The sequence below is a fragment of the Montipora foliosa genome, chromosome 3 (assembly GCF_036669935.1).
Source record: "Montipora foliosa isolate CH-2021 chromosome 3, ASM3666993v2, whole genome shotgun sequence".
NCBI classification, from domain to species: Eukaryota; Metazoa; Cnidaria; class Anthozoa; order Scleractinia; family Acroporidae; genus Montipora; species Montipora foliosa.
Window position 1 is genome coordinate 24,424,048 of NC_090871.1, and position 20,000 is coordinate 24,444,047.

General features: G+C 41.0%; 1 protein-coding gene across 1 annotated transcript in view; it reads left to right on the plus strand.

The window, feature by feature from the left end:
* The window catches only part of LOC137997129 (tyrosine-protein kinase TXK-like), an 86,296-nt gene that overhangs the window by 62,162 nt on the left and 4,134 nt on the right, over positions 1-20,000 (plus strand). Inside the window, exons 13-18 of the mRNA XM_068842916.1 lie at positions 3,220-3,305; positions 16,444-16,571; positions 16,703-16,767; positions 18,042-18,160; positions 18,363-18,439; positions 19,550-19,630. Coding sequence (XP_068699017.1) covers positions 3,220-3,305; positions 16,444-16,571; positions 16,703-16,767; positions 18,042-18,160; positions 18,363-18,439; positions 19,550-19,630 — 556 coding nt within the window. The remainder of the gene's footprint in view (positions 1-3,219; positions 3,306-16,443; positions 16,572-16,702; positions 16,768-18,041; positions 18,161-18,362; positions 18,440-19,549; positions 19,631-20,000) is intronic.

The window sequence follows — 20,000 nt, forward strand, 5'->3', positions numbered from 1 at the left end:
TAGTGGCCATCGTGAATAAGGTCTATTGGTAAGAGGACTTCGTGTTGTCCAATTCGGTCTGCAATCGTACTCGTGATAAACAAATCGGACGACCGCGCGGAGTCCGATTTGTTAATCACGAGTATGATTGCAGACCGAATTGGGCTCCACTCAGTCCTATTACCATTACATATTTTTGACAAGGCGAAGGTCAAAATTGAGCCTTCACTACTAAAGCCAATATGGCGTCTAGAAGTGCGACCGAGACTTGGCCTGGGTTTGAAACTGTCTCTAAGCAACAGCTTGTGCATACTCAGTAAAGACTTAACTCGATTTCTGCAGAGTCCTTTCTCGTGGAGTTAGTTAAGAGCCTCAAAAAACCAACATTTGACTTGATTTGCGTTAATTGTTGATTTCATTTTACAGTGTCCTCAGTGAGTGCTCCAGCGCTAGAACGACTAGACGCTTAAATAAAGTTCCTTTCCTTTCCTTTCCTATCCTTTCCTTTTCACGTACATATGCATATGTTAAAGAAATTTAGTCAAATTCAGCGACTTGGGACTTGCAACGGCCAAATTATTCAACTCAGCATGCAATTTTGGATATAGTTAACACCATACAGAACTAACATGGATAAGCGTTTATTTTCTTGTGGTGTTTTTATCGACCTGAAAAAAGCTTTCGATACTGTTGATCACAAAATTCTTTTGGATAAGTTATATCATTATGGCTTTCGTGGTATTATAAATAAATGGTTTTCGTCTTATTTAGAAGGTCGAACACAGACAACTCAAATTGGTTCATTTATCTCTCCGGGGAAAAAAAAATCACTTTTGGTGTTCCACAAGGTTCTGTCTTGGGTTTGCTGCTTTTTCTTATCTATATTAACGATATCCAAGAATGTTCTGAAAAGCTTCATTTTTTTTAATTTGCTGATGACGCAAATATTCTATATGCGGATAGCAATCTCAAGTCATCAAGTGAAGCTATGATCTTCGCAGTTACGAACGCAATTTTTACAATTGCGAAGAGAAGCCTGAAAAATTCAGGACTTCAACGGGGTTTGAACTCGTGACCTCGCGATTCCGGTGCGACGCTCTAACCAACTGAGCTATGAAGCCACTGACGTTGGGAGCTGGTCATTTGTGGGTTTTAATGGTCCCGTGAGGAATGAATCAATGATGAAATGGGATATGAAATGAATCATATGAACTGCGGATATGAAATCAAGTGAAGCTACGATCTTCGCAGTTACGAACGCAATTTTTACAATTGCGAAGAGAAGCCTGAAAAATTCAGGACTTCAACGGGGTTTGAACCCGTGACCTCGCGATTCCGGTGCGACGCTCTAACCAACTGAGCTATGAAGCCACTGACGTTGGGAGCTGGTCATTTGTGGGTTTTAATGGTCCCGTGAGGAATGAATCAATGATGAAATGGGATATGAAATGAATCATATGAACTGCGGATATGAAATCAAGCTCCCAACGTCAGTGGCTTCATAGCTCAGTTGGTTAGAGCGTCGCACCGGAATCGCGAGGTCACGGGTTCAAACCCCGTTGAAGTCCTGAATTTTTCAGGCTTCTCTTCGCAATTGTAAAAATTGCGTTCGTAACTGCGAAGATCATAGCTTCACTTGATTTCATATCTGCAGTTCATATGATTCATTTCATATCCCATTTCATCAATCTCAAGTCACTAGAGGACATTGCATGTAAACCTAGAGCTTCGCAAATTGTGTGACTGACTCACGGCAAATAAACTTACCTTGAATGTTACTGAAAAAACAAATTTCGTCATATTTTTCCCAGTTCAAAAAAAAAACTCACTTTTCAACCAAATGTCACGATATTTGATAATGATAAAAATAAGTATGTCTCTCTGGAGCGTTAGGTGAAATACCTTGGAATCCGGCTTTATTGCCCAAGGTGAGAAGGAAACCAATTGATTGGTGCAACCTGGAAACACCATATTGATCATGAAGCTTTTGAAATAAGTTGATATGTAGGTTTATTATCCAAATTGCGTTGTCATTTGCCAACGCATACACTTATAACCACTATTTATCGCTCTCTTATATCACCACATTTAACGTACGGCTTGTTAGCCTGGGGCCAAGCCTGTAAGTCGAAAGACGTCAAAAGTAGTTTCAAGATATTTCTAATATACATCCTCATTACACTCGATGCTCTGCTTCAAACAATTTCTATACGCAAAGCTCTAGACTCTCAATTCAGCTAAATTCTTTCTCACGAACTGGATAACAAGTATCTGGAATGGAATTTAATTCCAAAAGACTCTTATCTAGAAACTTGCGAAATTATTCATAGGATAAAGCATTTTGCCAAATGATATTGGTCTTAAAAATTAAAAGATGATCTTAGTTCAGTTAATCTACTTTAAATGCATTTAATGAATTCCCTATCACTGCTATTCCTCTGTTCTTTTATTCGAAAGAATCTTAACTTGATATTTGTGATATCCTTCATCTAGAGTAAACCTTTTTGTTAGATGTTATTGAATCTTAAGATTATCAGCAATCAATTAACTAGAATCTCAATCTGCATTCCACTGTAGTACCTCACATGTTTATAAGAGAAACATTCATCGCTCTTGTACATTGACATTATTCTTAAATATTAAATATTTCCTTTCGTAATCTTTGTCATTGTAAATAACGTTAATAAACTATTTTATCTTTGCTCCACCCAACTCGATTAGCTTTGCTAAATTTGGGTGGACAAACTAGTATTGTATGTAATAAACGTTGTTGTTGTTGTTTGAGCAAAGCGTAAAATTAACTACTTAGAACACTGTAGGAAGGTTTGATTAAAACAGCGAATACAAAAAGAGAAAGGTATGGACAAAATTGAAGAAGATAAAATGAACTGCGATTGAGGCTTCGTAAACTATCAGTTAATATTCTCTGTTATTTGTTACTTAAACTATGTAAGTCGACAGACATTTGTTGTCACGAAGCTTTGAGTAGGGGTGAGTAATTGGTGAACCTACACAAAACCAACTTGAACTGCACTGTTGTGACGCAGCCACTTTAAACAATAAAATACAAGGTCGATATGAATCTAAAAGTTACCAGGCCCGAGAAAATGATCGCTCAAGGTTGAGGTCCGGGTTCTCTTCTAGTGATGATTTCCTAGGGTTACATTATGATGATGCGGAACAGCCTACTGAGAGGGTCTCCAATAACTAAAACTTGTGCCTGTTCATTTCTTACAACAGACAGTTTCATCATCCCCATCTTATTCAGCTGTATGGAGTTTGCAGTGAAAAGCCAATGTATATCGTCTCAGAATTAATGAGTCAGGGTGAGTTTGTCTTTAGTCTTTAGATTTTCCTTTTACGCCGAGTTTTCTTAACAAGCTATAGACCACTTTCGAAAAGACCATAATACTTTTTGTTTGCCCTCCAAATGTTGCATAAGGATTGTTTCCAGATGCTCTTGGGACTTCCAATGGTCCCAAGAGAAGACAAGAACTATGCTTATGCAAAAAGAAAGAGTATTATGGTATTTTCGAAAGTGGCCTATTGAAGGTGACTGGTTAGGACCCGAAGATCTCGGCTTTAGTCACCCTTCATAGTATAGTCCATGGTTCAACTTCTCGGCTGCGCAAAGAAATAACCGTTCCCCTGCCAATTGAGGTGAACTCCGAAGCAGTATTTTACGTACTGCATGTTTACAGTAGTAAGTTATTTCCAAAGGTTTGTGAGGCCATTTCTTTTTCTTTTGATCTTAAGTTAATATATAGCCTCCTGCGCAGACATTTTTGTGACTCGTCACGTGATCTTTCCTTCGTTGAGGAGGAAAGATTGCGTGGCGAGTCACACTAGATCATATACCCATTTCATTAAATACCTACTTTCGTCAGTATTGTAGCCAACGGAAGAATGGTAGTTTTACACGACATTGTTTTTTGGTAATTGTTTTTAAAGATGAGGTGCAGTAATTACTCGGGCCCGTAGGGGCACGAGTTATAAAAGAAGTTTGATTTCAGTTTTTTTTTCCTGTGGAGCAAAATGCACAATAGAAAACGTGGCGGTGTTTGATTGGGCAATGCACAATAGAAAGCACGTGGCGGCGTTTTGATTGGGTAATGCACAATAGAAGCCACGTGGCGCTGTTTACATTGGTTATTTAAAGCAAACACGTAATCCAAGATTATGAAGAGCACTGTGATTAATTGATTCGGATTACTCAAGATCGATATTGCGTTGGCTTAATCGATTTCTTCTTGGGGCGCTCAAAACACATACAAAGAAACGCATAGGCTTTTCGTGGTAGACCCACACTAAAAGATGGCAAGCGTCAGCTTTGGAACAAGTCGTTCCGCGAACTGAATGAAACAAAAATATACTCGAATGTAACAGAAATGGACGCAACTATTGAAAGTGATACAAGTCAAAATACAAATTCTTTAATGAGCAGCGGGTACCTTATTGAGAACTACTCTGAAGATGACAGCGACAAAGACAATAACTCCGCAAACAAATGGACGCCATATTGGGATCTTCTGAAGACAAAGTAAAAACATTGGCTCAGCGAACAAATGGCCTCACGCTTGTACCATTTTCACCGCGAACAAACAGCCTCTCGCTCAGTGTACCATTGACTACGGAGATAAGTTTTTTGTCTATTGCGTTTTTTAGTTTGTTGTTGTTAAACAGTTTGTTTCTTGTAGTGGTCTAGCTTCTATCGTTTGTTCAACTAGCCATATTAGCGATCGTTGTTCACTGCCATCTTGTGTATATAGTTCTGTTCTAGTTTTACAAGGTTTGATGTCATCAGTGGAGACTGTGATCAGCTCTTTAGAAAATAAATGTGATTTAGTTTGAAGGGCTGTACAGTTATTTGATTCTCAGTGGTAATAAAGACTTGATTCCAAAGGAGAAATACACGTCTCGATAAGCACAAGTGTGTTTACTTTAGTTGTGATTTGCGTGTGCATTGACATAGACGTGCCCGAGAACCCAGCAGAATTACAGAGAAAAAGCTGAGACGTCTATTTTATAACAGCAGAAAAAAGAGGAAACTTGCTGGAACGTATTTGGTTAACAATGTACCCAGGTCATCCACATTTCATCGTATTACTAGCCAAGGAGATCACTTGCTCGTAAACACAACTATAGGAGCTACCTCAGGTATGCGTTTAAATGTAAGCACGTGGTATGTAACACTTTTCCAAAAGCGTGGATGAACAGGTAAATGCAAAAAGATGTTTGAAACATCGAAGCATGTTCCTTAAACTTAAAAGTGTTTGTATTTTTAAAAATATTAGCAACACTTGTGCTATCCAGACCATTTGGAAAATGAAAGTTAAATTTAATACAGAAATCAGGAAGACCCGGTACGATTTGTAAAAGAATGTTGTTGTTTTGTTTTCTCAGAAACGGAACATATTTATTTTCAATTCAGGGTGAACTATTTACACAGTGACCAATCAAAACAGAGTTTGTAATTGGAAATCTAAACATCTTCGAGATACAAAAACAAACTTGTGAACACGTAAACCTGAAATATTGCAAATCATAATGCTGACAAACCCAAAAACGAAGGAAATGGATCATGCATAGGACGTTTTGGATATCTGAATGATTTTGGGTTAGATTAAAGGATATATTGTTGGAAATTCCCAAGTTATCCCTTTTCGTGTTAATTAGTAATGCAAACAAGTTTTAGTAATAAAGTGGATTAACGAGGCAAATGTAACGCATGTAATCATGAGAAGATTCACGGAAAACGGAATTTAAAATGTTATGCAGGGGTAAGTATTTGAAGGTATTTGTAGACTTTATGCTTCGATGTATTGCGCACATAAACGAGTATCTGTTCTTCTCTTTAAATGAGATTTTACACCACTATCAGTAAATACGGTTAATGTTACGTGACCGTACTAAAAGGGCTATTCATGTCGCGATAGTTATCTTCGCGGGGTGTCTGGAAAACCCGAATAGCGAATAGCGAATAGTCGCGAATACCGAACAGCGAATAGTGGCGAATAGTGACGAATAGTACGAATAGTGCGAATAGTGGCGAATAGTCGCGAATAGTGACGAATAGTCACGAATAGTGACGAATAGTAACAAATAGTGGCAAATAAGGATGGAGGGAGGGGAAGGGGGGGATTGTGACGAAATGACGAAAATTTGGTACCCAGTCACTTCCTGGTCAACCCCGCAGCATTGTTGGATGGGATTTTCCCGCTGATGAAATGTGAGTATCTAAAATTTATGTTCGGGCGCCACTGTGCGTGGAGATGATCATGAGCTTGATATATTAATGAAAGTGATTTATATTTTTGCATTTTGACGTTTGTTCTTCTTTAGAGTGTTTGTAAAAGCATGCACGAAACTCTCCTTCGACGACAGGTGAGCATATTATTTGCTTTGATTACGAGATTGTTCAGCATAAGGCGGTGACTATTGAAGACTATTCGTCACTATTCGCGACTATTCGTCACTATTCGCCACTATTCCCACTGTTCGTACTATTCGCTATTCGCGACTATTCGCTGTTCGCTATTCGCGACTATTCGCTATTCGCTATTCGGGTTTTCCAGACACCCATCTTCGCGTTCTTTGTAGTCGGCCGTTCAAGGTCATACAATCAACGGGTTTCTTGTAAATAAAACGAGGACATGAAGACTTTGCTCCTAGATTTCAGATTGTAACGTACACCTGCATTGGCCAAATCTGTTAAAGCCTCATTCATTAGTGCCAAAGAGCACGGTGTAATGCTTACCTGCTACATGGTAGAACCTGTGCAACTGGCTATTTTAATATACAGGGTCTAGCTATAAAAGCCTCAGTTAGTCGTCCAAGGTTCACTTGGCAGTTTGTCTTCTATAGTAAATCAACTAGCTGTTTGCAATTTGTCAAAGTTCTCCCCCTCCCTCCCTCTGTCCCTTTGGAGATGGGTTATTGAATCGCACCTACGTTCGAGGCACTATTTTATGGCAGGATCACGCCAAGACCCTGTAGATTTTTAGACTTTTATCCGTACTAGCTGCTCGATAAGTCGTTGAACTAGTCGACTGAAAGAAAAATATTACACAAGTAGATTAATGTTTTAGAATACCGAAGATAGGCTAAAAAGGAATGGAACTGATTTCGTGAATATATACTTACAATTTGTATCTTCTAATCTACACGATCTTATGGTTTGATTTCTTCTGTTGACTGTCTTTAACGTTCTTGATCGGAGGTAAGTAAAAAAGCGATTTGCGCGTTTGCAGTACAGTGTCGATTTATATATTTCTGGATTTCTAATTAGTTGTCACCTTTCAACTCACGCAAACTTGCTGTGATAAATAAATTGCAAGAATAGTTGCATACATTAAACCAGTAAGCGAAAGAATTTAACGCGCGAAGTGCGAATCACTCCGCCCCAGTGCGGAAATTAGAAGTTACCTCTAATTGAGCAACGACTTAAACATAATCGGTATTCAATGACTCGAGATGTCACAAATAACGTAATGTCTATTACATAATGCTGGTCTATGTATTCCCTTGATTAAGAAAGGTTCGCATTTAATTCGTCTTTTGTTGCTAAAAGACACAGCTTGTGAATCGGCCTGTCGTATTCACCGTCCTGAGTCTTGATTCTTGTCTTCCTAACCAAACCATCGTTTCCTGGGTATGTTGCAATGACTCGCGCCATCTTCCATTGGGATCTTTTGTGATTTGGGTCTATCTCTAGAACTAAGTCGTCGACTTGAAGGTTTTCTCTGGTGCGAAACCACTTATTTCGTGGAAGTAGATTTGGCGCAAAGTATCTCATCCAGCATCTCCAAAATTCGTTCTCGCGATTTTCTGTACTTCTTAAGAGATGTCTTGGGTTGATCCTTTCTTCTGGTTCTGGTTGAGGAATTGAAAGATGATGTCCTATGAGAATATCGTTTGGAGTAATTGGCGGGCTTTCCCATATGCTGTCAGAACTTGGGTATAAAGGACGTCCATTGATGACGTAGGTTGTCTCCACGAGAAATGTTCTCCATTGCTCTTCGGTAAAGGCTTGATTCTTGCATGTAGCGTTCAGACTTTGTCTGACTGACTTGATGAGGGTTTCCACGACGCCATTTTGATGACTGGCATGAGGGGTATTCCATTTCCATTTAAAATCGCACGAGAAATCTTCAGATAGAACACCTTCAATCTTGGGGACGTTCCAACTCTGCATTATTTCCTTTAAGTACCCTTGTGCGCCTACAAAATTTGTCCCGCAGTCGGACCAGCAAATGCACGGGTGACCACGCAAACTCGCGAAACGACGGAATGCCATCAAGAAAGCGTCAGATGTTTTGTCGGTCAAAAGTTCTAAGTGGACAGCTCTTGTTGTCATGCAGGTGAAAATGATTACTTGGGCCTCCTTGAGCGTTTTACGATTAAGCTTGATGTGCAATGGTCCAAACATGTCCATGGCGGTGTTGAAGAATGGCGGGGTGCCTACTGCAACTCGCAAGGATGGGATTTGTCCCATGAGTTGTTCCAATGGCTTTTTTCGGAGCTTCCTACAAGTAATGCACTTTGTTGTGAGTGCTTTGGACATACCACGAACTCCAATGATCCAGTACTTTCTCCTTGCCTCGTTATTTAGGCTTTTGTACACACAGTGTCCGCGTCTTTCATGGAGGTCACGTAATAGCAAGATGACAAGAGGGTGATCGCGTGGAAGGATAACTGGGTTTCTTAATTCTTGTGGCAGCGATCTGACATCTTCGAGTCGTCCATGAGCTCGAAGTAATCCGTTTTCGTCCAGCTTCGGAGTTAATTTCTTGTCAATGACAGAGGGATCTAGGTGTGCCTGACTCCACTTGAATAGCTGTTTCTCCGAGCCTTGCAATTCTTGAACAGTGATTGAACCTGTCTTAACATTCTTTTTTCTCGCATTCTGAATAAATCGGCGAACGTAAGCGAGTGTTCTCCGTATCTTTGAAAATGTAGAACAGGTATTCAACAGTTGATGAAAAACGGGGTTAGTATCTTCTTCAGACTTATCCAGATCAACTCTGGTTTGAAATTCCGCTATGGCTGCTTCGTGTTGCATTGGCGTTTTAGTCTTCTCGATTTTCACTTCCATCAAGACACCAGCTTTTGCTGTAGGTTCGATGGGGGCTCTAGCTTCAAATTTAGGCCATTGTCCTTCGGGTAACTGCAGGAAAGAGGGTCCCTTTATCCAGTCTTCGAGTTGTGATGGCTCTATTCCTCTAGTGAGAATGTCGGCTGGATTGAACTTTGACCTGATGTATCGGAAGTCTTCTACCCCAACAGTTTCTTGGATTTCTGCTACTCGACTTGATACGAAAGGTTTGAATTGACGTGATGGGGTCTTAATCCAAGAAAGGACAGTAGAAGAGTCCACCCAGAAGATCCTCTTGCTGTCTTGGATGTTCGCAAACTGTAGAGACTTTCTGCAAGTTTCATATATCCTTGCAAGTGTTAAACAGCCCATGAGCTCCAGTCTCGGGATCGTTTTTCTCTTTAGTGGGGCTACGAAGGACTTGACTAAAACAGGAACGCACTTGTAACTTCCGTTCTTTAACTCCCATTGGAGGAAAATGACCGCTCCGTAAGCTTTTTCGCCACCATCACAGAATCCATGAATATGTGGTACCCCAATCGCGTGGCTTGGTTTTAACTTGCGATCGAATTCGACTGTTAAGAGGTGATTCATGGCTTGCAAATTCTCCATCCACTTGCTCTTGACTGCTGTAGGTAAGGTTTCGTCCCAATTGTAGCCTGAATGCCATAAGTCCTGCAAGTCGATCCTAAATTTAATAGCTACCGGCATCACAAGACCGATTGGGTCCCACAGTTGTCCAATAAGACCCAGGCAACGTCTCTTTGTCAAAAGGTCCATCTGGTCGAGTTTGTTCCTTTTCAGGGAAAACTTGTCTGTTTGTTTATCCCATCTTAGACCAAGAAGATCTGCCCAGCGTTCACCGTTAGACTGGTCAATCTCCGCACGGTTTGAATGCCAAGCTTTTATCTGGAAATGACCTTTCTTAAGAATGGCGTCAATGTCGCTGATAATCTGTTTTGCTTCCGTTGTAGTTGCTTTGGAACTTCCGATATCATCCACGTACATATGGTCTTGAAGTTCTTTTGATGCTTCTGGGAACTCGGCTTGAGATATCTTTGCTAGTGTGTTGATGGCATTCGTTGCTATGTCGGGAGCTGGCTTATCTCCAAAGTTCAACCTGAGCCATTGGTATACTGTTGGCGAGTTGCTAATCTTACTCCTCCAAAGGAACCTGTGAAAAACCTGGTCGTCGGGATGAACCAAGATTTGATTGAACATTTTGCGTATATCGCCGATAAAGGCTACTTCGTTCCATCTCCATGCTGCCAAAACATCCAGGAGACTGTTGATGTAGTTTGGTCCTTTCTCTAGGTAATCATTAAGGGACAAACCGTCGTGACCTTTCGAAGATGAGTCAAAGACAAGTCGAACTTTTGTTGTTCTTTCCGGTGTTAACACGGCTTGTAAGGGTGAGTACCATTCAGGCTTGCTGTGATCAATCTGGTCAGGAGAGACTTGAATCACGTAGTCCTGCTCTAGAAGCTTTTGGACTTCCTCATTGACAACATCGAGACACCCCTTTTTCTGGAATGACCTCTCCGTGGAAAACATCGTTTTCAGTGCGATGCCATAGTTACTTTGTTTGGGAGGGCCCGCTTTCGTCCAGGGCATCTTAACTTGTATTCTTCCGTCAACCAGGGTAGTTGAGGCTGCGAGGGACTTAACGAACTTGCTTTCGCGTATCTCGTTTTCGCTACACGTACAAAGGTTGGTCGGTTTGACGCCAAAGAGATCTTGGTGAAGAAGTTCTTTGATGTCGTCTACGACATTTGCTGTGCTGATTTCAACCGACTGAATTTCTGAAGTAGTAGAGTTGTTCTTTTCAAACTGTCCCATAACGTACCAGCCAAAACAGTTTCGTTTCGCAACAGGTTCCCCTGGCTCTCCGGACACTGTGTGGATATCAATGAAGGCTTCTACAAAGTCTGTACCGACAAGGAGATCTATGGCGCCACCCGAAAGGTGTAGTTTATCACAAACGTGCTTGAGATGAGGGTAGTGTCGCACTAATTCCTTGGAAAGCGTTTTTGCTTTACTGCAGGGCCTTGTAACAGTGTACACTTGAAGGGTCTTCTTAATATCCTCGTCAGCAGGTGAGGCAACAGTGATGTCGATTATCTGTGATGCTTCACTTTTCTTCTTCCCACCAGCCAAATTCATGGTCAGATGTGTTGCTGATCCACTCAACCCAAGTCGTCTGGCTGCATTCTTTGAGAGAAGACTGGTATTGGATCCAGAGTCTAACATCGCAAGGACTTCAACAAATTCTCCGTTTCCGTTCATGACTCCAACTTTTTGAACAGGGCACAAACCAGTTATGAGCTTTAACTTCTCTTTGTGATGAACAGCATTTTCTTGGATGTTACCATTTGATGTACTCGAGGGGGCCTGGCACTGACTTTGGAAAGAAGATGCTCTTGGATTTGGACTTGAGCTTGTTTCACCAATCTTGTCATTGTGAAGAGAACGGTGATGATTTTTTTCTGCATTTGTCGCATGTTGAACCGTCTGGTTTCCTGCAGTTGCTTGTATGATGCTTTCTAAGACATTTACGACATCGCCAATGTTGCTTTACAATCTCCCATCTCTGACTGATAGCTAACTCCTGGAACACAGGACAGGCAGCGAGGTGATGTTTTGTTTTACAGTTAAGTGGACAGGTGTCATCATCGGGTTCTTCGCCACTTGCGGCATTGTTCTCAGTTTTCCTTGGGGTCCTGTATCGGCGACTCTCGTTTCTGTCTTCAGACACGTTGTTATTCTTGCCCCTTGAGCGGACACTTGCTACGTGCAACCAGGTGATGAGGTTACTGACAGTTTCCTCTTTACCTTCTCTTTTCATTTCTCTTCCAAAATGGGAATTATCGTTCGGATCGAGCTTGGACAAAAGTTGAGACATAAGAAATGGCGCTTCCGAAGACACCAACACCGGACATCCATTATCTTCCATATCATTCGCGTAGGATGATATTGTTGTGGCGAAGTGCGTGAACGACCTGGAGTCTCGTTTTACGGGCTTAAGGCTATTTATTTCGAGGAGCAGTTCGTCCATTAGTTTACGTTTGTCTGCAAATTCTGTGTCCAATATATTCCACGCGCTATCAATGGTTTTGCAAGTTTTTACCTGGTCAGACCACCACGATCCTCTCGGCAATGCATTTCGGAACCGTTGCAGTTGTTCATCTTTATCTTGATCGTATTTCTTCATCCAATGATTGAATTCTTTTCTCCAGGTAGCATAGGATCTGCGACTGCCGTCCCATGTTGGTACCGGTAATCGTTGCAGACCACTAGTGTTTGGTTTTGACCTTAAGGTGTCCGCCATTTTCGTCACTGCTGATGTCATGGATGACATTGAAGCTGTCAAGGTCTTCAAGGTTTCAGAGTCTTTTGAAGACGTTTCCGTGGAATCTCGTTCCTTTTGGTAGGCAGCAAATTTTAAGGCAATCTGAAGGAAATCAGCTTTTACTTTGTCTCCAAGTTTCTTTGTTGTCAACAATGGTTCCTCCTCTGCGGTAATACCTTCATCAACCAATCTGTCTAAAATAGTTTCTTGTTGCTTCTTGATGAACCTGTATCTTGTCTCCACTTGATTGAATGCTGCCTCTAAGGGTTTTAACTCTGGCCTCACTGAAAAGATTATTTCAAATTCTTCTATTAATTCGTAGAAGATCGTTACCGCGTTTTCCATTTTCCCTGCGTGGGTCTTTGCGTCTACTTTAGGCGGCATCTTTGTAGGCTCGATGCAAAGTTCAGAGATTCGGTATCTTCGGCGTGGATGATTTACACCATTGATTTGGCGGGATCCTCTGGACAAATTTCGACTGAATCGCACCTACGTTCGAGGCACTATTTTATGGCAGGATCACGCCAAGACCCTGTAGATTTTTAGACTTTTATCCGTACTAGCTGCTCGATAAGTCGTTGAACTAGTCGACTGAAAGAAAAATATTACACAAGTAGATTAATGTTTTAGAATACCGAAGATAGGCTAAAAAGGAATGGAACTGATTTCGTGAATATATACTTACAATTTGTATCTTCTAATCTACACGATCTTATGGTTTGATTTCTTCTGTTGACTGTCTTTAACGTTCTTGATCGGAGGTAAGTAAAAAAGCGATTTGCGCGTTTGCAGTACAGTGTCGATTTATATATTTCTGAATTTCTAATTAGTTGTCACCTTTCAACTCACGCAAACTTGCTGTAATAAATAAATTGCAAGAATAGTTGCATACATTAAACCAGTAAGCGAAAGAACTTAACGCGCGAAGTGCGAATCAGTTATATTTATCGCTTTGCCGTCATTAAAATTGGGTCGCTCCTGCGTGGTGTGGTTTAAGTCTGCGCAGCGACTTCCCCCAAGCTTGTTGGCTCGTTGCCTTTGTACATTGCTCACTAGCCAATACTCTTGTCCAATCCAGCACTTCCTGTTTAACACTCAGCTCGTAGTACTGGAGAGATCTTTGTCACGCAATCTGGAAGTCGCATAGGCTAACCAGCCGCAAGGCAGTGTGTTCCTCAAAAAACCCCAATACGTCTGTTGTCTAGTTCCATTGCGCCTTCCGTTATGTGTTTAAAAGCGAATTATGCATGTTGATACCAAGGAACAGTGACATTAATGGTTAATATTCCTTGACAGGCTTCTCACCGTGCAGAGAGTTTGCGTTCACATTTCTATCTTTATTTCTCGAGAGTTTCAATACACGAAGCGAAATAACAATGACAGGCCAAGTGACCCACACTACAGTATTCTATCTTTTCTCCTGCCCTTACCATCCCGGAAACGAAACACAATTTTGACACCGACTCCGTTTACCTACAGAGGTTATTTTTCATTAGACAAGAGCTTTGGAAATAGAATTCAAATAAAAAATATTTCTCTTTGAAATGTTCAGTTTGTAAGTCGCTTTAATACTGCATTCGCTATCAAGCGCGGTGCGAGTCAACAATTAAAACAAGTGATTTTAAGAGAGGATGGGGGAGAGAGAGAAGAAAAAAAATATTATTTACCAGCAAAGGGTCTGTCCGTATAACAAAAAAAATGTGATATCGGTCTTGAAAAAGCTGCCCTCGACCTGCGGCCTCGAGCAGCAATTTCAAGGCCTCGGCCACAGTTTTTCTCTATGCAGGCCTCTCAGCTGGCAAATAACATATTAATTTTATTTTGACAATTGGGTGCACGCTAATGTGAGTATTTAAATTACAACAAATGGTATATTTTAAATACTTGATTCTCGTGCTATGGATTCATTTGGCATGGCCATCCTCAAGGGACTTTGTACTTCTGAAAGTATTTTCAAGAGTTGAGATGTAGTGCACATCTTCACGTGTCGCGCACGTGACAAAGTTTTTTTTTACGTGCATCAATGCACGAAAGTTTGGTCATCTTTGAAAGATGTTTATACATCTCACCTTCGTTTCTCTTTCATTTTTTTTCTGCAAAAGATGTTTCGATGAGTCATTTCGTTTCATCTTAAACCGTTCAATTAGCGTTTCCTTTCTCAAACACTGAGCAAGAATAACCATCGATCAGTAAAAAACAATGTGCCTTTCTCAAATTTTACCTGGTGTCCAGTGGTCATTGTCACCAACTGTAATGAAGATAATCTGGGTCCGGGTGTTCACTACATACACAGTCGAACATCATGAGAATCGCAATGTAAGGCTGATGTAAGAAGGACAGACTTCTCTGTTTTCTTTTCTTTAGTGCTAAATTAACGATACACCACTGTACTTTTGCAGGCCGGAGTATAGGCTACTTGTAGCCTCTTGTTTATAATAACAATTGGCCTTGCATTTGGAGAATGCAATCCATTTTCTATACTTGTCTTTAAAAAATCCGAAGACACTCAATGTAGTTTCAGACGAGTAGCATAGTCTTGAATAAACAAACTGCACCACTGCCTCGGCTTATCACCGATTAAAAGACGTCTAAATTTTCTACGGAGAGACCAAAATGGCAAGCCGTCCTTCGAAGAGTCAATAGAGAGCTTTAGATTCTAGTACGAGAACGACTACGTGTACAAGATTTTCTCATAAGGCAACAGTGAGCGCGCGCAAACCAGTGTCATTTTGGCGGGAAAAACGTGAAGCCGCCGTCATTTTAGTACGAGGTTTTGCGAAAATGTCGTCGAATCAAAACAAGTCAACAACATGGTAGCAGTTTTGGCTTTTTTGATGAGTAAAAAGGCTCAGTTACGAGCCATAAGAATAACTGAGTAACCTATATTGCTAACAAAGAGTAAGACTAAGCTCAAAACTCGTACTCGTTCTCGTCCTCGTTGTAGAATCTAAAGGTCCCTATTAGGGATGACGACGGCTTCGAGAACGTTGTCAAAAAATATTATGGAAAGTGTGCATCAACATTCCAGAAACAAAATTGAAGTGAACGGTGTTGATGCTTGGAGAAAACAAATTGAAAATTCCTCAAATTAGGCGGATCTAAAACACAGGTCACATTCCACAGGTCATGACTAGGAGTCTCTGCTCCAGTGATGAACAACTAAGCCAAGCGTTTCCCTTAGACCTGAAAAAAACGTTTTTGGTAAGTTATTAGGCTAGGCTCCCGGGAGGGGGGGGGGGGGGTACCTTTTTCCCCCCTTCAGTTATATGAAAGGGTAGGATTTCACGAATCGAAGTATATGAAAGGGTAGGGAAATCTGTCATTTCGCTATTTAAAAGGGCCTTTCATTGCAATATTTCGAACACACATACCTTATGACTGAACGGTTTTAATTTATTGAACGCATCATGAAAATGACGTCAGCTGAATAAAGAACACTATTTTAGGTTAACATCTCTTCCGGTATTACGTTATGTTCTCCTGTAATATCCCCAAGGAATCAAAACACAACATCTCCCCTAACGTCTAAAAAACAACAAAATCGAAATCAGTTTCTTAAATCAGTGTTCATGAGAGGTAATATCGTTCATTAACTTCATTCTAAGGGCTAGAAAGGGGATGCAGTGTCGTTAAGTAGGTTTGTGAAAGGGGTACCATTTGTCAATGGAAGGTATACGAAAGGGGTACCTTTTCTGCCAAAAATGGTATATAAAAGTGTAAGGGGTCAGACACTTTTGGTGTTGCTTTTTTTTTTGTTTGTAGCACAGTGACATGTACCATGACCTGTGGAATGTGACCTGTGTTTTAGACCCGCCGCCTCAAATATGGTCCTTTCACGTCGTTGTGAGGACGAGAACAGCTGAGAAATGTACTAAATTGTAAAACGCACGTGCGGGGCGTGCAATGCTATTGTTTTTGTTCAATAAGCCTATTGTTTCATGACGTTCTCGTAGCCGTCGTAGTTGTTCTTGCTTAAGCTCCCTATTACTGCTACGAGAACTCAACTACTATAATTTTTTAGGACGCCTCACTGACTATTTGAGGGCGAATCGAACAAGGCTGCGTACTCGGCAGATGACAGGGATGACTCGACAAGTTTCTTCAGCAATGAACTACTTGGAAAGTAGAAACGTCATTCACAGAGACCTGGTAAGCTGAGAAAGCGCATCCAGAATACACATTACAACAAAACGTTCACCTAGAGCCTATATAAGTTTTAATTGTTGTATTTGGTTTCACGAGTCTTCAGCAATTGTGACGAAGGTCTTTAATTTCATCAGGCGACAAGAAATTGCCTCATAGGAGATCACAATGTTGTCAAACTTGCTGATTTCGGCTTGGCAAGGTAAGCAAGGCTCAGTTCTTCTAACCGGAAACAATTGTGGGGAAACCGTGTAATTTCGGATCTGTTCAGTTTTTCTGACAGTGAACTCGGAGACAACTGATAAACATAACCTGTTTTTATTCGGCCACATCTCAGTCACTGTTCTATAGATAAACAATCTCGATCGCTATGTGCTTCCAAAAACTGCTACGCCATCATGTTTTGAAACGGTTTCCAGTCTCTACCGTACGCGGGCTGGGACGCCTGACAAAACTTACAAGAGGCGTTTACAACGAGTCTACAAAAACGGTAAAGCTAAAATTTGCATGACTAGAATCTCGACATTTATTCATTTTCGCAATTGCCATTACCGATTAATATGTATTTTCTGATGGAAACATCATCGCATTTGAGGAAGCAAGACAGGCCATGCGATTGAGTTGCGCACTGCTCTACCACTGCACCATGGGTGCACACTGCTCTTTCAACTGAGCCAAGCAACACGTTGCGACAAAGGTCTAACGCGCGAAACGTAAGCTTACTGATCTCCCTTTGGTGGCGAATTTCTTTTATCAATTAAAGTAAAAAAAAAAAAAAAAAAAGAAAAGTTACTTTATTTAACGTCGAAAGCTTAGGGAGTGGTTGCCCAGTCTCCCGAGCCAAGGGCTCATATATGAAACGCTCGACAAATAACAAATCAATGCAAGCAAATCAAATGTCAAATGTTAATACTACCAAATGTTTTTTTTTTGGCGCACCACCAACCGGTTTTGGAAAGGCAATAACCCCGTTAGCTATTTGGAGGCAAAATTCCTCATGTATCCCTAGGTGAGAGTATGATACCACGGTTATTTGTTTCTTTTAAAGTCGTTTCCTCAAACCGCGCGATGATCTTAAGCATAGAAAGTCGTCTTATATCCTCCCTTCCTTTAGATGGCTTTCATTTCGTTCTCCATCATAACATATATTTTTGAGATCATTTCCTACTATAGAATCCGACTGTTTGCAAACATAGTTGCAAAGTTATAGGCTTAATAATTAATTAATATAATCAATTTTGCACTAGTACTGTAATTGAGCATTGGGAAGGACTAAAAGGGAACATATGAACCATTCGAGCTAGTGCACGCAAGTCGGTGATACACCACACAAATTCCACCCCCTGCCCCTCGCGAACCGTGAGTGGTTGCTGTAACTTTCCACGTTATTAACAGCAAGGGTTGTGACCCGGAGGCCTATGTGGGTGTCTGGCGATTGTTGAGTGTTTTATTTTAACATCTTTGATTGTGTGCTAGATTTGTCCTGGATGATGAATACACGGCAACAAGTAATGACAAATTCGCCATAAAATGGGCATCGCCTGAAGTCATCCTGCACTCGAAATTCAGCAGTAAATCAGACGTTTGGTCTTTCGGTAAGCCATTGTCCTTTAGACAGATTGTGAAGCGCCCTCCTTATTTGCATGTATTTAAGCGATTCCGTTGTTCTCGCGATCATTTAGCCCGGAAGAAGAGTTCATGAATTTTGTATAGTCAAGTTGAGTTGGCGTCAGTTTGTTGTAAAATTACACGATCTCCATCCCTGTGGTGCCTGATTTCTTTAGATGCGTTTTTCAGGAATCTTAACGTGGGAAATTTACAGTGGCGGACAACCCCCCTACCCTTCTATGACGAACATGGATGTCGTTGAAAAGGTAGGTGACATTACATTTTTGAGATGCACATTAAACAACATTCACACAGGCAACATTTCTGTCATGATTAACCCCCTGAAGTCGCCTTTAGTGGCGACGTAGCTTATAAATAACGAGAGCGCTGAATAAGCATCAAATTAGAGAGCTTGCGGAGCTGGTTGTCTCCTTTAAGTCGCCTCCCTTCAAATGGGTTGCTTAGTTCAGTTCCCTTTTTTTCGAGCCTTTACTGACTAACGAGCCGACAAGCGAGCTTCAAACTTTAGAGTGTTTATCACATCAACACACTTTTCCACTTTATTTATTCTCCGAAATCGTTCAGAGCCTTTGGATTGAAATTTCACTTTGTTCTTGGATTTGAAAGACGGGAAATGTGGTCATACCTTGATCCATAACCGAGCAATGAAAGGAAATGGGTTCGATACCGTGTTGAAGTCACGAACTGCTTTGCATTGAGATAGTTCTTTGAAAACAGCGATACAAATTAATTTGTGACGTCAACCCGGGCCGTTATCGAACCAATTCCCCTTCATTGTTTTTAAAGCCAAAAAAAAAAAGTGAAAGTTAAATGAAAAGGTGCTAAAAACAACAAGATGTATTTGGGACGATTTCGGAGAATACATGGAAGTGGAAAAGTGTGTTGAGGTGATGGGGACTTTAAAAACCACCGCGTTAACACGCTTTATGAAGCCTGCTGGTTTTCACTAGCGACGGAGTTAAAGTCGATCTAGTGAAAATCAAACTGTAGGAGTCGGAAGCACAATACCTATTCCGCTTATCACTCCGTCGCTTATGATCCAGTGAAAACTGCATTGCTAAAGTCGGAAGCAGAAGCGGAATAATAAGCCAATCACAATGCTCGATTCCAAGCATTGTGATTGGTTGGTTCTTCCGCCTATGCTTCCGACTCCGACAATCTAGTTTTCACTGGATCATAAGCGACGGGGTCATAAGCGCGGAGTCGGAAGAAAATGGGAACTTTCCGATTCTTCCGACTCCGATTCCGTCTAGCTAGGTTATAAGCGCGCTTACGACTACGACTCCGACTCTGACTCCGTCGCTAGTCAAAAACCAGCCTTGAGCGCTCACTAGCGTAATATTTTTTGTGAACAGGTGCCCGCTGGTTATAGACTAGAAAAACCCCACGAATGTCCAGATGAAATCTTCAGACTTCTGGAAAAGTGTTGGCATTCGGTAAGCTATTCTTTATAACCTCTCTTTGTCTTCGAAATGTTCTTGTGTTTGCCTTTGTTTTTTTGTTTTCTTTATGGAAAGCCAGTTCAGACTAGACTCGATATCAACTCTGCCCGATTGGTTTCAGGGCATATGTATTGAGAGGTATTTAGAAATTCTACGGATATTGTGAATATGGTAAAAAGCGGTCTTGCAAACTTGATTTATGTGAGAATCCATGCTAATCGAATTGTCAAATATCGATCCCAAATTCCTTACGTTAACCGAAGGATCAATCGTGTGATCACCTACATGAAGTACTGATGGACTTTATTTATTTAACTGCTGATGAGTTCCAATAACTAAAAATTCAGTTTTGTCATCATTGAGC